General features: G+C 38.3%; 1 protein-coding gene across 6 annotated transcripts in view; it reads left to right on the top strand.

The window, feature by feature from the left end:
• LOC135219467 (muscarinic acetylcholine receptor M2-like) overlaps positions 1-22500 on the top strand; it is a 740507-nt gene that overhangs the window by 615617 nt on the left and 102390 nt on the right. For all 6 annotated transcript variants that reach the window (XM_064256262.1, XM_064256261.1, XM_064256263.1 and 3 more), the window contains 2 exons: positions 11579-11783; positions 22065-22300. In XM_064256262.1, the coding sequence (XP_064112332.1) occupies positions 11589-11783; positions 22065-22300 (431 nt within the window). In that variant the 5' untranslated portion in view covers positions 11579-11588. The remainder of the gene's footprint in view (positions 1-11578; positions 11784-22064; positions 22301-22500) is intronic.

The following is a 22500-nucleotide window of genomic DNA, read 5'->3' as shown; positions in this document are numbered from 1 at the left end:
ATAATGCGACTTATGCCAGTGGACTGGATTCGCATCCTGTCCGGAATGCAATTGCATTGCTCTCCTTTCATATTTACAAGCCCCCCCTCCCCCACCCCGCCCACCTAGGGACACACACACCCCCCCCCCCCCTCCCCCTCCCTGTCCTATCCCGGCGTCTGGCATATCTGTCGTCGGAAAGGGCCTCGCGTCTCTTATCGTTGCGGGCCATAAAAATCCTTTTCGGGGGAATTTCTTTAATGAATCTCACGTAGGCAGTCGGGAAAGGATACACTTCATGACACTCGGCTGGTTCTTTCTTTTCGCGCTCTTTGTAACTGTGTGTTTTTCAGTGTGTCCTTCCTCTCCGCTTCTGTTCTCTCAGTGTTTTCCATCTTTCTTCAGAGTAATCCTCATTCCGTTTTTCAAGTTTTTTTTATGGTATTGTTTTTAATTTTTATTTGTTACTTCGCTATTTTTCTTTTTCATACTTTTCTGTTTCTTCCTGACTTCTGCCTCAGTTTTTCTACTTTATTTTTTCATCGATTGAGTCTGATTTACTGTCCTTTATGTTACTGCTTTCTTACAGTGTTATCTACTTCTCCTCCTTGGTATTCCCAAACATCGTACTACATTATTCTTTGTATAGCTAATTCTGTCACGTATTTCCCATTCTTTCATATCATTCTGTTTCATCTTATGGTTTTTAAAATCTTCATTTTTTCATATTATCATATGTTCATTCCTTTTATGTTGTTTGACATCCCTGAGGACGTCCTTTAGCTCCTTCGGCAGATATGAACCGAAGAACCCCACCCCCCTCCCCTCCTGTTGCTCAGAGCAGCGGGAGCCATTTTTCTGTAGGGCGCCGCGGCAAGGAACTCTAGTCATTGACATCACTAACAAGCACAATGCGGCACGCTGCCCCTCGTTCTTGCGAAGAGCAAAGTTTATTATCTCACGACAGTTTTCCAAACAGCTGCTATGTAGGTTGCTGCCAGAAAGCCCTTGGAGGCTGCCCAATCCTGCTAACCCTCCGTCGCCCATGCGTACGTCAGGAGAGACATTGTTCAGTGTTGCTCGCAGAAGGCAACGCGCACTAAACTGTGGGTAACGGTTTTAGATCTCACCTTTAGGAAACCTGTATTCGTGAGCACCTGGACACATGCCAGTTAAACCACGACTACGATATAGCCTACAGCATCCAGCATCAGTGTCTACAAACATTTACAGTAGAGACCAAGATGAGACGTTGCGATAAAAGGCATCATTGCCCTTGAAGTCACACTCTCTGCTCCCTAAATCTGGGTGTCTTTCCGTGTCTGCTGATGTCCTCATCTTGCCATATCTTTGGTTATATGGAACTGTACCGCCCCATGCAAAGGTGACCTGGGTCCTATATAAATTCACGTCTTTGCGAAGAAACGGCTATCGATAATAAATGGGAGGAAATGAAAATATTTTTTATTTTCTTTAGGAGCTTGCAAGTGTGAAAGAAGAGTGTCCACAGCCAAATACAAACTTATAAACAGAAAATAGTCTTCGACAAAGGTCTTTTTCAGCCAGCATCCACAGTTCATTTCCATAAAACACAATTGACTCAGCAATGCCTTGGAATGTTCCAAGCTTTGCTTCCTCCCAGTCGTTTTCATACACCCTGCTGCCTTCATTGCTGTGCTTATTTTGTGACTCGCCTATTCTTTCAATGTACAAGTATTCAGTATATTTACCCCAGATGCCTTTATGACTCTACAGCTCCCATTCTTCCATCATCCATACACTCAATACTCCTTCCTCCTGGTTTCCATTCGCCTTCGTACACTGACTCTTGCTCAGATTGACTCTTCCGTTTCTCCTTATGCGAGCGCTTTCTTACGTTTCTCCCTTTGCAAGCGCTTCCAGACTGTCAGCAGTTTCTGCAGTTTATCTTCACCATCCCCAAGAAACTCTGTTATCTGCAAACGTCAGCTGTTCATCACTTCATTAACGACCCCTTTTTCGTATCCCTCAGTTTTGGTGCTGTATTGTATGGTAACCAATAAGGAAGGACAACAGGTGACTCGGTGATCTTGTTGGAAAATGTATATAGCCAAGATACGAGGCTTCAGGGAAAATACCATATATTTTGCATGTAGCATGTTCATATACGAGGAAATGTAAGTTGTTAGTTTCTGTAAATTCGAATATATTCGCATTTTGCTGCCACCCTGAAAGGGCTGTGCTCTTTGAAGGATTCCTGATTATATTTGTTGATTGTTTTTTTTTACATAATGCTATCTACGGTCAGAAAAACTCATAATTAGTTATTATTAATATTGTTGTTGAAATGATACTTTGTGCCATGCGAAAAACTCACAATTAGGTGTTTTTACAACTTTAGTTGTGTTGATATGTACATTGCGAAAGCTCTTAATTAACTATTGTTATAACTATTTTTTCTTTTGCTTATATGATACTATGCACGTTGCAAAAATAACTTCATTATTACAGACGGAGACAGCGCATAAGAGAGAGAGGAACAAAAGAGGGGACGCATATTACGAAAACAGAATGTCGTCGCAAACTTCGATGCACTTTTTCTCTTCGAAAGTTACTAGACTGGAGACGATTTTGACTCTCGGAGAATTGTGCCTGGGCGCTCTTACTGCTTTTATGTTTTAGCTGCAGATGAACCTCAAGAACTCGCCAGGTTTAACGTGAAGTCCCAATGGCTGTAAAAGAGTTTCGTGTCGTTTTTAGGCTTCTGCGTTTTATTTTTCTCTCAGATGCTCAGCTCGATGGGACAAGGGACCTGTTGTTGTTGTTATTATTATTATTATTATTATTATTATTATTATTATTATTATTATTATTATTATTATTATTATTATTCAGTAGATGAAACTTATTCATATGGAACAAGCCCACAGGGGACATTGACTAGAAATTCAAGCTTCCAAATAATATGGTGTTCATTAGGGAGAAGTAAGAGGAAGTAAAGGGAAATACAGAAAGAATAAATCCCTGTTTTGAGCACAGACTAACTATACACAAGGGTTAGAAGTAGGAAGGGAATTAGATAGCCGTAATTGATACTCAAAGAATCTATGGGACCGTCCTTTTAAGTGTGGTACATTGATATGTTGAGAAAACAGAGGCGAGAAAAGGACTTTAAGGCGTATATAGTCCCCGTAGGGGCTAGTGCTGTCAATGCACCTCACTTGGTGCACTGTAAGCATTACTTCAGATCTCTCTCGTATGACACCTTTCAAACCTTCTTACAGATTTTCAATTTCCCTCTTAGCGCTGAATGGCATCATAGGTCCCAGCACTTGGCCTTTGGCCTAAACTCTTTCTCCTATCCTATTCTTTAAAGCGTAGTAGTTAGAGAAAAGAAACTATTCTTATTGTTATTCAGAAGACGAACCCTATTCATATGGAACAAGCTCACAAGGGCCATTGACGTGAAATTCAAGTTTCCAAAGAAGTAACAGAAGGTAATAGGAAATACAGATAAGTAGGATTGTCGTTGATGTGTGGGTTTGTTTGTTTCATCTATATTTACTCTTATGTAGATAGAGAGACGAGTATAAATTATTATTTTAAGCAATATTAACCAGTCGTGTCACATTCAACTAGTGTTTTTAGTTATACTTAAGACATTCCAAGAGAAAGGGAGACACTGTCTAGGTATGGTTTATTATTTGAATGTTCAGGAAAATGGAGTTTTGGCAATTTTCGAAAATGGTGTTCCTAATTTTTTTTTAAATAATGATCACATATCTAGAATGTTGTAGGGCTCATAGAAAGCTTTGCTCTTATGGTGTTTACATTTTGATAACCAGATTAGTCAATTCGAGAAGTAAGCTCACAACATGTAATGTTTTTTCTGAGTACTTCTGTTCTAATAGTGTTTTAAATCTATGAAAAGAATAATATACTTTTCTGGTAGTGTTTTAAGTCTACGAAAAGAATAATATAAAGATACTAAAGATTTATTCCAGTGTTTGCCCAGATTTTCTTGGTTGTAGAAGTTAAATATTCCTTTTTGGGACTGTCAGAAAGAACACCTTCTTGTCAAATAGTTTTAAAGCCTTCGAAAAGAATATTATAAAGCCACTGAAGAGTTACCCCAGTGTTTGCCAATATTATCTTGGTTATCGAAGTGAAATATTCCTTTTTGCGAATGTCAGAAAGAAATGAAAAGCGTCTCAAATACACCTTTGCAATAAGGACAATCGGAAAGTTATTTCTTACCCGAAACGAAAAGGCCGTTTCGCTTAACTGAGGAGGAATTTGCTTGAACGTAAATAAATGTATATTTGAGTGGCTAATTACTGCCGATATAGTTTCAGGTTGAAGACACTTTAGTAGCCGCTGTTGACTTGTCTCTTTCTTAGATTGCCTCTTGGAAGTCAAATTGGATAGCGTGCGTCCCATTGATTGTGTTCCTGTTAGTCAACAAGGTTCGGGAAAGCGTTATTCCACCAGGGGTTAGAATTGGGGCATTCATGAAACACGGCTTTAATCTCTCTCTCTCTCTCTCTCTGTACGTATGTATGTAGCATGTGATTTTGATTTTATTAACATGCTTTCTCTGCTTTGACAATTTCGTGTTCTTACCGGCATCCCCTGTTGTCAGTAACATTTACTTTTCCTTATTAATTTTCCTTCAGCTAGAGCGCCGGCAAGGGAGGGGCTTTACATTCACTTTTCACTGTCAGCATAAATCCTGTGTATCCCCCTTTAGTTTGTGTGGGCTGAGACGGAATCGTTTTTTGTGACTCCGTTTTCTGTTCGTAGACTTCGCGAGCTCTTCTGACTTTTTTTTTTTTTTTTTTTTTTAATCTACCCTTATGACCTCTTTGAACTAACTCCTCCCCCTCCTCCTCTTCTTCTTCTTCTTCTATTGAATTTATTACTAATGTTTTAGATCATGACAGGTATTATGAGAGAAGGAAACCGTAAAAGAAGTTGTGTGAGAGAGAGAGAGAGAGAGAGAGAATTGATAAAAAGAAAGGTTTATGAAGACAAATGTAGTATTGCATAATGATATATAGAGATGTGCAAGAAACAGTGAGAAACTGAAAGGGAAGAGGAGCAGAAAAAAATGGATAAGATAGAGGAGTAACAACGCCGACAGCGGCCAGTATAGTACGAGAGAGAGAGAGAGAGAGAGAGAGAGAGAGAGAGAGAGAGAGAGAGGGGCCGCAGATGGAATGGATTAGAATTATTGAAAACGAAATAAAGTTGGAACATGGATCATATAGTATATATTTATGTATGTATGTGTATTTGTGGCTGTCTGTGCGGAAGATATTCGGAAGTAAGGAAGTCTGAATAAGAGGGCGAAAGGGAAGGACACCGAAACGAGAGAGAGAGAGAGAGAGAGAGAGAGAGAGAGAGAGAGAGAGAGAGAGAGAGAGGAGGAACACTGGGTGAGATATATGACGATATAGAAAGGTGAATAAGATAAGAGGGGTAATGACTCCAAGAAGTAGAGAGGAGAAAGATATGCCAAATAAAGGTGAGTAAGAAAGAAGTGATGTTAATTAAGAAGGGAATACTAAGAAATAAGAGAATAGCAGAGAGAGAGAGAGAGAGAGAGTGTGTGTGTGTGAAGGGAGGAAGGGGGTAATGACGCAAAGCAAGAAAGTGGAGAGAAAGAGAGAGGGAGAGAGAGTGACGTTGAACTACTGATTTTATAGCTTTAAAGGTAAACATTCGATCTGCGCCTCTTCCAGTAACTCCTCTCACGTTTGGTACAAACGACAGTTAATTCTGCAGGGCCGAACTCAACAAAATATTGATATGCTCGAGTTTTTTCCCCCCTCGGTTTTCTCTTCGCTTTCCCGTCCCGTATTTCTTTCTTTTCCCGAAGGAAAATATTTTTATATTGCTCTGAATTCCAGGCGCGTGCAGTCGAGTTGTTTGCCTTGCTATGCTACACACACACACACACACACACACACACACACACACACACACACACACACATTATATATATGTATAATATGTGGATGTATTGTATATGTGTGTGCGCATATATATATATATATATATATATATATATATATATATATATATATATATATATATATATAAAACCAACAATCGAACCCCCACCCACCCCCACCAACATTCCCTCCCCCCCCCCTTCCTTCCAGTCATACCCCTTAACTGTCTTCCCTTCGTCGTATTATTTCACTGAATGAGTAGTTCTGATAGAAGGCACATTTCTTCATAACAGAAAGAGAAAAAGCATTATCGCCAGAGCACTGGCGTACGACTTGAATTGCCATTCTAAAAATAAATGATGTGACGCTTGATGGAGACATTAGAATGTTGATGTGAGTGGTAGCGGGGCCCAATGAGACCTTAGACGTCAGCTGAAGGAGTCTTATTTCTATCAGTATTAAGACTTGAATTCCGTTGGCAAATATTGTAAAAATATGTCGCCATCCAAAATTTCCTTGAAGTAATGGCATGGGAAATGCCGTTCTTCGTTCATATGTTAAGATTTTAAGCGTAGACGTAATGTCCTAGAAGTTACACTCCTCCGAAAAATGTAAAATGCGTTTTTTTTTTCTTTTTTTTAATTACTGTTGCTCGTATGATGAAGATTTTATTCCTTTCATCGTATCATGTGACGCCTTTTTTTCATGTTTAGCCATTAGTGTTGCGAAGATACGGAAGCCTTAATGACAGTTATTTGGAATAATAACTAAGTCTCTCTCTCTCTCTCTCTCTCTCTCTCTCTCAAATCTTATTTTTGTTTTTGGCCAGTGTAAACGAGATGGTGTATTACTGGAATTCAGGTTTTTCTTCTTCTGCGTCTTCTGTCAAGTACAGCAGTGAAACATAGCTGGTTTGCGATGTCCTCAAGGATTTGTAGGTGAGAAAAGAAAACGGAACTGACAGTTGAAGACAGGATACGGGATGGATGTTTACTGTTTTCCAAAGATCCTACTCTAGAACAGCGTCATCTCCAAGGTACTCCATTTAAAAGAGAGAGAGAGAGAGAGAGAGAGAGAGAGAGAGAGAGAGAGAGAGAGAGAGTTTAGGAATAATAACAAATAAGGATGTAATTCATAGGAAAAATGAGAAGTGGAAAAAGTTATAAAACACCTGAATGAATGACACAATCCATGATAATTACATACTTCTGTATCCGATGTAAAAAAAAACTGGCAGTCTGTCATTCTCTGTGACAGATATCTAATTGGTTTTTAAACCAACGATTCAACAAAGCCCATCCGTTTTAACGTTTATTATGCTACTTTTTTTATTTGCTTCCATCAGTACCAAACAGGTTTCATATAATTCGAAGGTGATTTAAAAAATACGTGCGATGGTTTACCTTCGAGATTAGGGTCCTCACAGTTGGGATCGTCGATATCATAAATACACTTTCCATAATTAGTACTTATGAAGAAATTTAAGTAACTTATGAGTTTTTCCAGTGTTCTAATAAGCCAAACGCAGAGGGACTTCCTGTTTAAATCATGGGTAAGCTAAGCTACTTGATAACATAATATTTCTTCTGACGTGGACTCCGTAGGTGGGAAGTGTCGTCAGAACACCTCACGCAGTTTGCAGCAGCATCCCTCGGGCTCGTAGTTCCCCCCTTTCATTTATCAGTCTTGCTCGCCATCCTCTTTTCACTATTACTTCTTAGTGCAGCTGTGGGGTTTCCTCCCAGTTGTTCCACCTTTAGATCCTTGTGCTCCAAGTCCTCTTTTCGCTGCCTTAAGGGCATCATGGTGTAGCCTTAATTTCATCAAACTGAATCAACCTTTGACACTTCAACTTAGATAACCAGACTCTGTTACTGAAATCTTTGGATTCTTTGGGTCAAGATTTCATGCCGTCATAAACGTGGTTCAGAATTGCAATCCATGGAAGGTAAACAATCAAATCACGGGACATGAGGCGAAATGGAAACGAGACTGAAAGATATCCTTATTCTCTAAGTAATGGGAACCGGAAATCCTCTGGTGTACGTCAAGATGTTGCTGGTAGCTCTTCATTGATGCTGTTAGCGACATCTCCGTTGATGCTGCTAGCAGCAGCCAGCGGCATATCCATTGATGCTGCCAGCAGCATCTCTATTGGTGCTGCCAGCGGCATATCCATTGATGCTGCTAGCGCCATCTCCCGTGATGCTGCTAGCAGCATATCCATCGATGCTGCTAGCGGTATCCCCATTGATGCTGTCAGCGGCATATCCATTGATGCTGCTAGCGGCATCTGGCATCTCTCTTGATGCTGCAAGTGGCATCTGGCATCTCCCTTGATGCTGCTAGCAGCATCTCCATTGTTGCTCTTAGCAGCATCTCCATTGATGTTGCTAGCAACATCTCCATTGTTGCTACTAGTGGCATCTCCATTGATGCTGCCAGCGGCATAGCCATTGATGCTGTTAGCAGCAGCTCCGTGGTTGCTTCTACCACACGCATCTAAAATCTGAAAGCACTAGCGTATTCGGGGTGAATTTGTAGTATGAAAACAAAGTTTTACCTCATCTTGATTGCATGAATGATGCAAAATCCAATGATAAGTAAAAACACGTATAAAGAATTAAGTGCTTCTCTCTTCACTTTACAAAATCCAATGATAAGGAAAAACATGTATAAAGAATTAAATGCATCTCTCTTCACTTTTACTCGTAATTCCTTTGTGTTTTATCTTGTTAATTTCAGGAAAATATGATTTAGTTGTACAACTAATACCGAATCCTATGGTATGACCAAAACTGTCCTATCTTGTGCAAAGCGTGATATAATTGAAGAAATATAAACATATTGCTAGTTTCCTAAGCTACAGACGAAAATATGAGACATTGCGAGCTGCCTACCTCCCGATACCAGCCAATCAGAGGCCGCCTACCAAACATCTCGTTCGGCTTAGGGCTCACCCAAGAATCTACCTTGTATCTGATATCTCCATTGCTCTGCTGGCGGCATCTCCACTGATGAGAGATGATGCAAGGACGTTGACAACAACAATAATAATCTGGGATTTCTCAGATGATCAGAGACCCGGATGCGCTGTCGCATGGGTGGCGACGATTCCTCGGGTAATGGCCCATTTGTCCTAATTAACCCCATTGTTTGGCGGCCGAAATCGGTCTTTGATTATCCGGCATACCTTGCATTACGGCAATTGCACTCACACTGACCAATTACAGGTTTCTGCATTTAACGGAGGCGTGGCATCGGCCCGCTTCCTAATTACGCGTGATTGGAAGAGCTGTCGTTTGTCAGGTTCGGTATAAACTGTGAAGAGGGTCAGAGGCTGCAATATTTGAGTCACTTTCCGATTGGGTTTCTCTGAATTTTGTTTTTGGAGTTTTTTTTTTATAGTAAATGTGGATTTCAACGTTAAGGCTATCAGTGATACATACACAAAAAGTAATATAGTAGGATTGCTGTAATTCGTGGATACATATCCTCAGACACACAAACACACACACATATATATATGTGTGTGTGTGTGTGTGTGTGTGTATGTGTGTGTGTATACATATACCTATATATATATATATAATATATATATATATATATATATATATATATATATATATATATAATACCATTAGAATGGTTATATATGTTTGTATTATTATAATATATAATATGAGCACATTCACACAGCATAAGCTAGAAAATTCCATTTCTCGCTGCGTAGAATATCGTAGAATATGGTGCAGGTGCATGTAATGAAGACGACCGAAAAGTGTAAATAAAATGCTATAACAATCTCCAAATATGGACTGTGTAAACCATGCATAAAATTTCATTTTCCCAGCTTCACTTTATAGTCTTAAAATTTGAACATCAGTTAATTTTACGAAAATACCAGTATGTGTTTTGAAAACAATTTGAAAAATGGTCTTGTACTATGTTCCTTAAAGCTTAATGACTGACGAATGACGTCAAGGAACTATATATAACATGATCCGAATACAAGAGAGTGATGAAATTTTTAAAAGACAGCCATATTTGTCAAGTGTGCATATTTCAGTGTTTAGGCCGCCTGCTTTCAGATGCTAAAGAAAGGATTTGTTGTCCCTTAGAATTTTCCTATGGGACTCCAAGTGGGACTGGCGCGCTGAAGGCCCACTTCCAACTCGAGTTTCAGAGGACTGTTTACTCCTTGCTCCCGTTTGTGGGAGAGTTGGAGGAGGCCGAGGTTTTGAAATATAATGATAAACAAACAGCAGGTAATTGGGACCCTGAACCATTTGGTTGGTGCTCCCTACAGTCAGAATTATCTCTTGGATTAATTTTCCATGTAGCAGCCAATGGCACCAGCTCCTTGATCCCGTTAACTTGCCCAAGTTTGAAGGGTTTGTGTGTTAGAATGAGGAGGTAGGAATGATTGGGGTATCATCGGAATCTTATAGGTGGAAGAGGAAGAATGTTAGATCAGTGAAGGTGGGAACAGTCAGAAAGAGAGAGAGGGATTGTTATCAGTTCCTCGCACCTTACAACCACACCACACTTACATATGTTTGCATCAGTGAACACCGTGGATAAAGCAGCCTACGATGGGAAAATGTTGATCTTTTTTCAAGATCTTCAGCTTGTTTCCATACAAGAAGCCTTATCTCTTCCTTTTCTTGGCCATGAAATAGCTGTTAATACAACATTATCCGAAGTGCTTCTTGTACCAGTTACTTGACTGATGAAAAGTACTATTGCGATGTAGAGTATATGATGGAACCAGAAGATTAATACTGAATATTTTCGATTAAAGATTCTTAATGATTATTTTTACTTGTAAAATTTACAATTAATTTTTAGGAAAATCTCCTATCTTATTCGCTTAAGAAAATGAATAATGATCGATTTGCAACTAGGAGGTTTTCCTCAAAATTAAAAGAGAAGTTTCGAATCGTTCGTGAAATAGTATTGGTGTAATTATTTGATGTAATGACTCTTGCAATAATTACCAAGAGAGAAGTCCTCTGTAATTACTCTGCTGAGTCTTATTACTAGTATCGGTAAGTGCGTGAGTTTTTTTTTCTTTCTTTTGGTCTCGTAGAAACATGGCATTACATTTATGGGGATTATGATTCACCCCGGATACAGTCAGACATGGTATGACCTGGTTTAATTTCTTGTTTTTAAGTTTTAACAGGTCTTTATTAATATTTATATATTCATTGGAATGATTATATATATTTATGGTATATATATATATATATATATATATATAGATATATTATATATGATATATTATATATGTGTGTGTGTGTTGTGTGTGTATTTATTTATTTTTGTGTACTCGTATGCGTATACACAATCATATTTCTCTGTCACATAAAATATTTCAATGTAGTACTCCACCATGAAGTGGAAGGAGAAACCTTTGTTTTATTTGTGAAATGTATATATATATATATATATATATATATATATATATATATATATATATATATATATATATACACAAACATTTATATGTATATTTAAGTGTGTGAACAATGACGTATAATATAATTTCTCAAAATATAAATAATGCCTTCCTTCACTAATCACTTTAAGGCTGTTCACAAAGAGAAAAACAGTTGTTGTCTCGAAAAAGCTAAATCCTACCTCCATTCTTCCAACAGAATCACCGGCATGGCTGAAGAAACCCAGTTGTTTCCATATTACCGCGTGGTCTTCAACTCATCCGATTACCATGACTACAACTACGACGAGCTTCGGCGGTGGTCGGACGAGGCCCTCACCCGCCTCGCCAGTACCACCACCGGTGCGGACGAGTCCTTGGCCGCCGCCGATAACATTGACCACACCCCGACGAAGTTTCAGGAGGTGAGTTCCGAAGGACAAAAGATCATGAACGAGCACAAAGAGCCGAACGACCACCATATTCTTTGGAAGCTTGAATCTCAAGTCCATGGCCACCGTGGGAGTGTTCCATGTGAATGGGGTTCAGCTTCTTGGATAGACAGGTAGATAGTTTGGTAGAGGGGTTTGTGGTTCTTACCGTTGCATACTTGTCAGAGAAAAGGCGACCAGTAGATTCTACAGATTTATTTGATCCTAAAAAGTATTGAAAACGATCCGCCACTTGGATACGAAATTGAGGAGACGTCTATTCCAGTTATAATAGATGTATATAAATTCGATTGGTATATGTATGCATAAGCGGCTATAGATTTTTATCCGCATGGACAGGTCGGCAACGCAATCTCGTCCTGACACTGGCCACAGAGTTTTAGGACATCATCAGAATTGCTTCATATTCTTGCATTCTGATCGGCGGCTCTGCATTGACCAGCGTATCCAAGTAGATTGAAGTTAGGAGGCCATTGAGATTACAATAAATGAACTTTTTCATGCTTTCTTCTTATAGGCATCCCGGTGACTAGGCTGGTGCAGATGGATGGCCGTCTTTTTCGGGAATAAAAACAGAAGAAAGGGGAGCGTCTTTTTTTATAGGACCTCTGAAAACCAAGAACGGTTTCGCTACATTTTTGTTTTTCAGTAGCACCAAACGAAGACACTTTTATTCAATGCCTTCCAATTTCACGAAGATAAAAAAAACAATATTTAATTATTCTCCTCAACAGGGACTTCTGTGTCTTTTCCTTAATAATTTTGCAAATTAAAACGTCATTATTAAGCAACTGACCATTGAAGCAGTATGTTGAAACTCCTTTCTGACATCTGAGTGAAATGTAATTAAGCCATTAAATAGATTGATATGGAGGTAGTCAGTTTAGAGATGTACAGAGAAAACTTAGAAAATAATTGGGTTGATCCATTTGCTCCTTTAGAGACCACCACGTCCTTTTTTTCTTATTTTTTTTAGCTAGCTACATAACCTGACGGGTAGTAGAATGAAGTTGGATATGAACATTTTTTATAAAATCTATGCTAGGTTGATGGTATATTATTCTCGTAAGCCTATTGTTGCTATGTATGGAACGTCATTTCTTTGACGTAACCGGGGGTATTTTTAAATCGAGTAATTTCGTTAGTTAAAATAAATTTTTACCTGCGTGTGTCAATTTATAGATATGCAGGTATATATGTGAATATGATATCCATCCTTTTCTATTCGTTTTATGAATAACGTCAACTCGTGTACTGTGCGGACATAGAAAAGGAACCTCGGCAGATCGCAGTAGCCTGAGGCACTGCAAGATGATACCGTGGTTGGATGTTCAGGGATCCCTTCATTAGGGTAAATACGAGGCTGTTTTGTTCTTCCTTGGAAAGACTGTTCGTTGTTTCCTTTAGAGGGACTAATGTTAAAAGCAGACGTAGCAATGATGGTGATTTGCGCGGTACTGTAGCATTGCTTTGCTATGCTTGAAGGGCAGATGATGAGCGAGAATTTTGTGTCGAATGAGATGAAGGGCTGTAGAGAAGCAAACAGATAAAGACCGATGTGAACATCTCGGAGTGAAAGATGCAAACGGAGAGACGTCGTCTGACGTCAATGTTGTTCTAGGTCTTGGGAGTGATTATTTCGAGTCATTTAATGTGGAGGATACAAGAGATGTAGAGCTGAATAACTTGAGTAAGGGAGGTTTTAGTGTTAGTTTGAGAACGCTTCTGAGTAAAGAGTGATGACTGACCCGGATGGAAGTGTCAGAAACGCCCACTAGACGAAAAATTGGAACTGATCAGGTAGAGCATTCCAAATTTTGGAGGTAGAAGAAAAAATAAACACTGTACCAGAATTGACACATCCGTTGGTTGATAGTCTACAGAGACTAAATGTAAACTGAGGTGGTTTGTTATGTGGCACGTGGCTTTCATTGTTTTTTTTTTTTTTCCAGAGTAAATAAAAAAAAAAACATTAGTTATCAACATCTCCTCTAAAAGCACAGAAAAGGTTGAACTGAAAGATACTGAAATAGATATGAGGTTGACTAGATTGAAATGAGTTCTGTAGTAAATGCTTTAATTCGGCACTCTCTTTACCTGGAGTACATACACTCTGTCTTTTTAGGCTTTATTGACAACTGCACTTGTCAGTAAATGACAGTTGATTCCATTATATGTCAAATTAAATAACTATTCAATTATTACTGGTCGCATTAAGAGATATAACAGTTTTCACGGAAAAAGAAATCACTAAAGAAACCGATATTAACTGCAGTGTAACAGCTTTGTAAATGTAGCCACACTCAGCTGAAGCAACCTTGTGGCTTCTTGAGAGAGAGAGAGAGAGAGAGAGAGAGAGAGAGAGAGAGAGAGAGAGAGAGAGAGAGTTTCAGAGGCGACACATTTGACTGCTTTCCTTCTGGAAGGCTGAAAACTCGAGCTCCGTACCGGAAATGAACGCAATTTCCGTACTCGGCCGTTTTTAAGTCGTTCGGGTCAAATAGTCACCCTCTCCCTGTGAGATCTTCCTATTTAATATCTTCTCTCGGGCGTGGATACCCTCTGGGCACCGAGAGAAGAGAGTGAAGTGAAGAATTCAGAGGAGATTGGAGATTTCAGCAAGAACTGACAGTGAGTATGACTGCGTAACGTTGGAAATATACAAAATCGGGAGTATTTGTAGATATGTCGTATATTGTTATCCTGGCGTAGAGGTGTTCTAATAACATTGTCGTTGAATTGAAATTGAATGAATAGCTCGATTATGTGCAGTCATGTCACTCTGTTTGTGAGAGAAAGGCCAGAGAGGTGATCTCCCGTTGTTTGCTTATTGCTTCGTTCTCTTCTCAATACTTTATAGAACGGGCGATGTTGCGCCCTTAGGCGACTCTAAGCCTTGACCTTTCCGGCTTCAACTCTTCAAGAAATTAGAAGCTGTTTCTTTGGAGAGAGAGAGAGAGAGAGAGAGAGAGAGAGAGAGAGAGAGAGAGAGAGACTTATAATAGAGAAAGAGAGATACTCATACTAAAGAGAGAGAGCGATAATTCTTATAAGAGAGAGACAGACAAACCGACAAAGAGAGAGAGAGAGAGAGAGAGATACTCTAATAATAACGAAATGAAAACTCTTCTCAGCTTCTGTAAAAGTCTTAATCAGTTGGAATGAGGCTCTCCCTGGGATCTCCTCGCCTTCTGATTTTAGGGATTTTTGACCCGACTCCATCATATAACTTACCGCGTTTTCCTCTTCAACATAATTCTCAAACGTTGTTGAAGAAATTGCCAATTATCTCTTCCCATCCCTTCCTCCCCGACCTCACCCATCCCGGGGGAGAGGAGAGTCCACTATCCCTTCCGGTTGTGGTTTCTCTCTCTCTCTCTCTCTCTCTCTCTCTCTCTCTCTCTCTCTCTGTCAGCTTTCGTTCCGTCTCTGCGTCTACTTGTATGTAGTGTGTGTGGTATTCATTATATTCTTTATCAGTTATCAGAATTTTGCCTCATGCTTACGAGGTCGCGTGGAAACACTGATAGTTGTGAGTGTAATCAAGTGTAGATCAATGCACATTTACCCCGAGTGCCGTCAGTGCACCTCACATGGTGCAATGTAGGCATTACTTATGTTTTAACAACGTCCATTCGTCCCGTAGCTGGACCTCTTTCATGCTTTTACTGTAAGTCCGTTCATATTCTCTTTCTTCCATGTGACTTGCCACCCTCTCTAACAATTGTTTCATTGTGCAACTGCGAGGTTTTCCTCCTGTTACACATCTCAAACTATTTCCCGACGGTGCACGTGTAGCTGTGATCTTGAGTTTTCTCTTATGCAACACTGTATATTTTTCTTTCGTTCTTTGTGGTAACAGGAAGCAAAGCTTTCCAAAATGAAAGTTACTTTTCACCGCCGAGAAAATTGTCCGGGCACGCCTTTGTATGGAATTAGTGTTATATGTCAGTCGTTTTTTTCCCAGTTATAGGTATCCAAACATTACAAAGAGCGACTGGTGCATATGTCTTCCTTTTGCCCACATTAGATGTATCTACGGAAGCTTTCTATTACATATTTACATTGCTATTTTCATTTCTTTTAAATCTCTTCATGCATTATCAAACATCTTTATTTGAAATCATATAATTTATTGTTCTTTTTCCATATTTTGGAAGTCCTCACTTTATACAAATGCCTTTGAAATATCTCTATTCACATTTACATCGAGTGTTTTAACTCGCTTCATTTCCTGTTTGACTACGGACCTCTCTCTCTCTCTCTCTCTCTCTCTCTCTCTCTCTCTCTCTCTCTCTCTCTCATATATATATATATGTGTGTGTGTATGTATGTATATATGTATGTATGTATGTATGTATATAAACAAGAAAAAAGTGGGACATGCAACTGAATATTTCCAATGAGTAAACTATAATATAAAATACTGTATATATATTATATACAGTTTAATTTTTATTGTTATTATTATTCATTTGTATGCACCTTTTCGCCTTGTTTTTTTCCTCCACTTTAATGAGAATTGCAGTCATTGGAATCTGAGAATAGTTATTTTTTCCCTTTCCATGGTTCTGCAAAAAGCAGACGAATACGCGGCGAAGAAAAACTGTCTTATAAGGTCACACGGAAACCCCCCGAGTAAATTATTTTGACAGAACCTTCAATCAATCAATTTTGAATGCCGAGTTTTTTATCCCTTTGGGTGAAAGGCTTTGTACAAGCCTTTCGGTTTTCTGGCTCTCTCTCTCTCTCTCTCTCTCTCTCTCGTCTCTCTCTCAATCAATCATCTTCGTCATCTCTCGTTCTCTCATTTCTCTCTCTCTCTCTCTCTCTTTCTCTCTCTATATATATATATAATTATATATGATATATATAGATATATATATTTATATATATTATATTATATATATATAACATATCTATATACTATATATAATATATATTATTATAGTAATATATAGGACCTAATAACGAGACAATCACTAATAAAGAAGCAGTTAGGAACATGTTATGCAATGATCAAATATCAATTCTATTGGCAAAATGCAGAGGAAAAATGGGAATGTTGTTACGGCACTTCAAAACAAGAAAAGCTGAACACTTGATTATGCTTTATAAAACATATGTTCGTAGTCCACTTGAATATTGCAATATGATATGGTACCCACACTATCAAAAGGATATTTCACTAATAGAGAGTGTACAAGGGGCAACCCGAACAAGATGCAAGGTCTGTAAGGTCTCTCGTTTAACTATTTATTCATCTATATCTATCTACAAACGTATATATAAAATATATATATACACACACACACACACACACACACACACACACACACATATATATATATATATATATATATATATATATATATATATATATATATACATATATATATATTATTGATATTGCGGGGTTGTGTTTGCATGCATTTGTGTAATATGCAATTTGAGAGCGAGAAATAAAATTCGCATTACTAAACACCTGATGTATACTGGAGTACGTTTTAGCGAATTACAAATCGTGCCGAACCTATATCCTACTTCTCCGTAAAAAAAAAAAAAAAAAAAAAAAAAAAAAAAAATGTCACCAGAAGCCTCCCCCAAACATTAGTGCAAGTAATATCTACTTCGTACTCTGGTGTGCTTATGAGCTACGCTGACAAGTATTTTTTTTTTTTTTAGGCTTGAAAAATGCTCATATGAATTTTGGCCCAGATCTATAAAAATCCCCGTCGGGGGATAATGCCGTCAATGCGCCTCGTGTTTGCATTGCAGCTCCGTTCATTCCTTTTAATGAATCTCCGTTCATATTCTCTTCCTTCCATCTTTCTTTCCACTCTTTCCTTTGAATGGTTTCATTTTGCAACTGCGAGGATTTTCTTCTGTTACACCTTTTAAACCTTTTTGCTCTCTCTCAGTTTCCGTTTCAGCGCTGAATCACCTCATTAGGTCCCACCGCTTGGTCTTTGGCGTAAATTCTAGTCTAATCTATGTAGATCTATACAATGTAATTGCGATACTGTTTTTAAAAATACGGCTTGAATGAAACGAAACTTTTGACAACATTCACATATATACGAGTACATAAATATGTGTACGCTTATATCTTTCATGCGATGATACAGGCACCGTATCTTGATAGAGGGGGTGGGGGAGGGGGCCTCCGTTCGCCGGAGGAAGCAAATTGAATAAGAACTCTTAGGGACGTCTAAGAGAGGCTTCAAGTGAGGGAACAAAGTGGGAGAATGGCAGGGGAGCTGCATCAACCCTTTTATTCACAAAACACGTTGCATCGTGACAGTTGCCTTCTGAATGACATAAATTCCGCAGTTCTCTGCGGAAGTGGAATCACTTCCACTTCCTGAAAGCGTGATCTCTCTCTCTCTCTCTCTCAATCTCCTACCTCTCTCTCTCTCTCTCTCTCTCTCTCTCTCCTCTCATTTCAAGATACTTGAAGTTATTTTTGCCACTATTAAATGAGTCTTCCAACATCCCGAAACACTGGAGCAGATGACTTTTTAGGATATTATTTATAACTCTCTCTCTCTCTCTCTCTCTCTCTCTCTCTCTCTCTCTCTCTCTCTCTCTCTCTCATTAAATGACCCTTTTAACATCTCGAAACATTTGAACAAATGCTTCAGTAGGATTTAGTTTATTACATATGTAAATAATCGTGATTATAGCGTTCTCTCTCTCTCTCTCTCTCTCTCTCTCTCTCTCTCTCTCTCTCTCCTTTTTGGTGCTTTCCTTGATTAGAGGACCTTGTAATATCCCAAAAGAGATCATTGAAGGCAGATACTCGAGAGCGTCGCTGAAAAATATCGACCGCTAGGCGGAAGGACTCATTTGCATAACGACTTCGTTGTAGACAGAAACTCCGACTTCGTAAAACGAAAGGAGGGTATTTCCATGTAAGTGGAAATAGTTTTTTGTGGGGGGAGAGTTTACTTAGACACAACTGCACCTTCACAGACATTAAAGTAGATGCTATATAAGTTTTGTTTAATCTAGGAAGCTAGACATAAGTATTACCCGGAATGATATTGAAGTATGTTTGTAACATTTTTTTTTTCCAATCTGAAATGAAGTTACAATATTCGATTAGTCTTAATGGGAAGAAAAGAAGAGAGAGAGAGAGAGAGCGAGCGATTAAGCCGCTTTCTATTCTTCTTTTTCTTCTTCTTCTTCCTCCCTATTCTTCGCCGTGATTGCACCTAATGGCAATTGCAAACCGACCGCAGATTAATTTCCACGTGAATCGTTCGTGAGGAGCCGAGGCAGACTGGGCCATTGTCTTTATGCATGAAAGCTAAATACTGGAAGCCGAGTGATGGGCGCCTTGGAGAAATTTCCATTGTTCCTCTGACCTAATTTGTTGGTAGAGACTGAAAGACTGAAAGTACTCTCTGGAATAACTTCTCTAAACTTGTTGAACTTTGTGATGTGTATTTTTGGTAATGGATAAAAGAGTGTTGATCGATAATGAAATATATGTTGATTTATCCGCTATTGATCAGTATTCCTTGTTATTTATTGTTTGATTGTTTATGTATGATAGTTGCAGGTATAGTTATCTAGCATTCGGGGAAATAGTAAAAACGTTTATGTCACTGTGCAAATGGTTATAATAAGCCGTTTTATGAGTCGAATGCTCTCTAATACTTTCCAAAACGATCTCTTAAGAAGTGCAGCCGTTATGATATGTAGATGTCTCGTAAGACCCAGGACAATGTTTATTGTCAATTGATATAAAGTAATCTGAGGCCACAGTTACATTATGCTCTTGTGGTTTCACCAATGTTGTTGCCTCTAACCTTGCCTGGTGGCCTCAATAATGCGGCTTCATACTACTCGTGTACTGAATACGAGTAGTAGTATTCCAAATTAACGAAGCATGCTCTAAACACCAGTGAAGATAGTGTCTATTCCCAACTCTTCCCTGTAACTCCTTTGCAGATTTATCTCTTCTTCATCCAAGGTTATCAGGCTCTTCTTCCCTTTACGCTTTATGACGTGACTTTTCCCGTTAAATTCCGTCTTTTCTATCTCCCGGGATGATGATGTACTGTTCTCATTAGCAACTCTCGGTAAATCCACCGATGCAGATAAGATCAGACCACCAAATTAACAGTCGTCCCGAGTTCTTGCATATCCGTATCATCCGTCTCTGAGTTCTACCAGTTATTTCACGGCTTTTTGTTGCATGCTTTAGTTTAATTCATAACGAATGATATTATTATTATTGTTATGATATGTGAGGATGAACCTTATTCATATGGAACAAGACCACAGGGGCTGGTGGCTAGAAATTCAGTCCTCTGAAGAATATGGTGTTCATAAGAAAGAAGTAAGATGAAGTAAAGGGAAATACAGGAAGAAGAAATCTCACTTATTAAAGAAAATGAACAAACTAATGAATAGATATAAATGCAAGTAAATCATTAAAAGGCGAAGATAATAGTATTAGGATAGTAATGCAATGCATCTTCGCTTGAACTCTTGAAGTTGCAGACTTTTCTTCCCTGGCATTTTATTGGCTGCTCTGTCATTATAATTCATCGCCGAAATTTTGTTAGGTTACGCATTTACTCTGCTCATTTGCAGAACAACAAGAACTGAATATCCCATAGAGTTTCCATGTCGTCGAAACATGACTCCAAATTGTGTATTTGTTTTTGATGCCGTGGTCTGGAAATTCTAGATATTGTTGACGTCCTCGAGGAAGCGATTTCTGTTTGTGATTGAATCCTGCCTTGAATGACTTCCCCTTATTTGATTTGCTCTCTTCTGGTAGACTTCAAACACAAAGGCCTTCTCCGTCTGTCTGCGATTTATTGATACCTGCTTGCTCCTGGGGCATTATGGAAATTGACGACGGATGTAACCGTTACTGATCGATGGAAGTTAAAGAACTCCTTGGCAGACTTTTTCTTGTGAAGGCAAGCTAAACGGACTTCCTAAACTTTCGGGCAAATTTTTACATCTCAGTCTTTTTGTTATCAGCAAATTAACTACTTGATCTGATATAAAAGGACGTGCTTTCATATAATGTTTTTTTGCTGGTGAAAAGTCACTCGCTTTAAACGAAATGGTGGGTGAAAAAAGTTGTTCAAACTTTACACTGTAATTTCATGGTGTAGAGCGTACATTACCACCAAAAAATGAAGTTATTTGACATTTGCAGCGAGGACCATTGGCCACTCTTAAGTTACATTTGATTGTTACAGAAAATCTTGCCTACAGTAATCCTTTCTTACAGAAAATCTTGCCTACAGTAAATCCTTTCTTACAGAAAATCTTGCCTTATAGAGCCTTACAGAAAATCTTGCCTTATAGAAAGTCTTGCCTTACAGAAAATCTTTCCTTTTAGAAAATCTTGCCTTACAGAAAATCTTGCCTTACAGTGGTTTACCATCATCTTTCATTTTTCACAGGCTGAAGAAAATTATAAATATGCTTAGAATGTCAAACTGGCCGAATGTTACGGATATTACTGCTATAGTAGGTCTGGACTGAGCGGGTTTACAAACTTTAATGATATTGATATTGTATAGTATATGATTTGAAGAGTGCTATTAAAATTTACCCGAAAAATGTTTGTGAATTTTAGGCATAATGATAAAACTAGAGAGTATTGTATATAGAAGGTAGAAGTAAGTAAAAACTTTCTGAAAAGCGTTGTGAATGTCAGTGTCAATAAACGCTTTTGGTAAGAATTATGAATATTACTTACATTAGAAAATTTACTGAAGAAGTATAACGTTAGTTAATGATTTTGTTTGAAGGTCAAATCAAATATATTTGAAAAGCTCCCTTAACATCTCGCATATTATACATATAAGTAAAACTATGTGAATATTATTAATACAAAAAATTTCTTACGAATGGTTTATGCATATATTATATATATATATATTATATATATATATATATATTATAATAGTTTATATATATTATACATATAAGTAAAAACTATGTGATATTATTAATACAAAAAAATTTCTTACGAATGGTTTATGCATATATATATATATATATATATATATATATATATATATATATATATATATATATGTGTGTGTGTGTGTGTGTGTGTGTGCGCGTGTGTGTGTGTGTGTGTTTGTGTTTGTGTATGTAATTATGTATTTGCGTGTATATGTATATATAAATTTTCTTCTTCTTAAATAAATTATTGAACCACAATGAGTCATGGCTGTAATTGTAAACTTCGTCCTTCTTTTCCCCCAATAGGTGACATCATCGTCACTGTCCTTCATGTACAACCTCACCAGTGGCCTCGACCTGGGCGTCAACTGGTCTTCACAACCTCTCGTGCCTTCTGGAGGAGAACTCGACACTCCCCCGCCCTCGAACTGGTCCGGATTCGACCTTGACGGATACCCCCTCGACATCCTCAACGGCAGCTCGGATCCCGGATCGAGTTTCGGTGTTGATCTCAATGGCTCTTTAGATACGTTTAGTGGAGGGTAAGTCTCCTGCATTATTATACATACATACATACACACACACACACACACACACACACCACACACACATATATATATATATATATATATATATATATATATATATATATATATATATATACGTATCATAAGTGCATATATGGGTGTGTGTGTGTTTTTTTTTTATATAATTCTACAATGATCCTGTAGCTGAAGAATAA

The sequence above is a fragment of the Macrobrachium nipponense genome, chromosome 1 (assembly GCF_015104395.2).
Source record: "Macrobrachium nipponense isolate FS-2020 chromosome 1, ASM1510439v2, whole genome shotgun sequence".
Taxonomy (NCBI): Eukaryota; Metazoa; Arthropoda; class Malacostraca; order Decapoda; family Palaemonidae; genus Macrobrachium; species Macrobrachium nipponense.
This window is presented reverse-complemented; position numbering and strand designations above follow the sequence as displayed.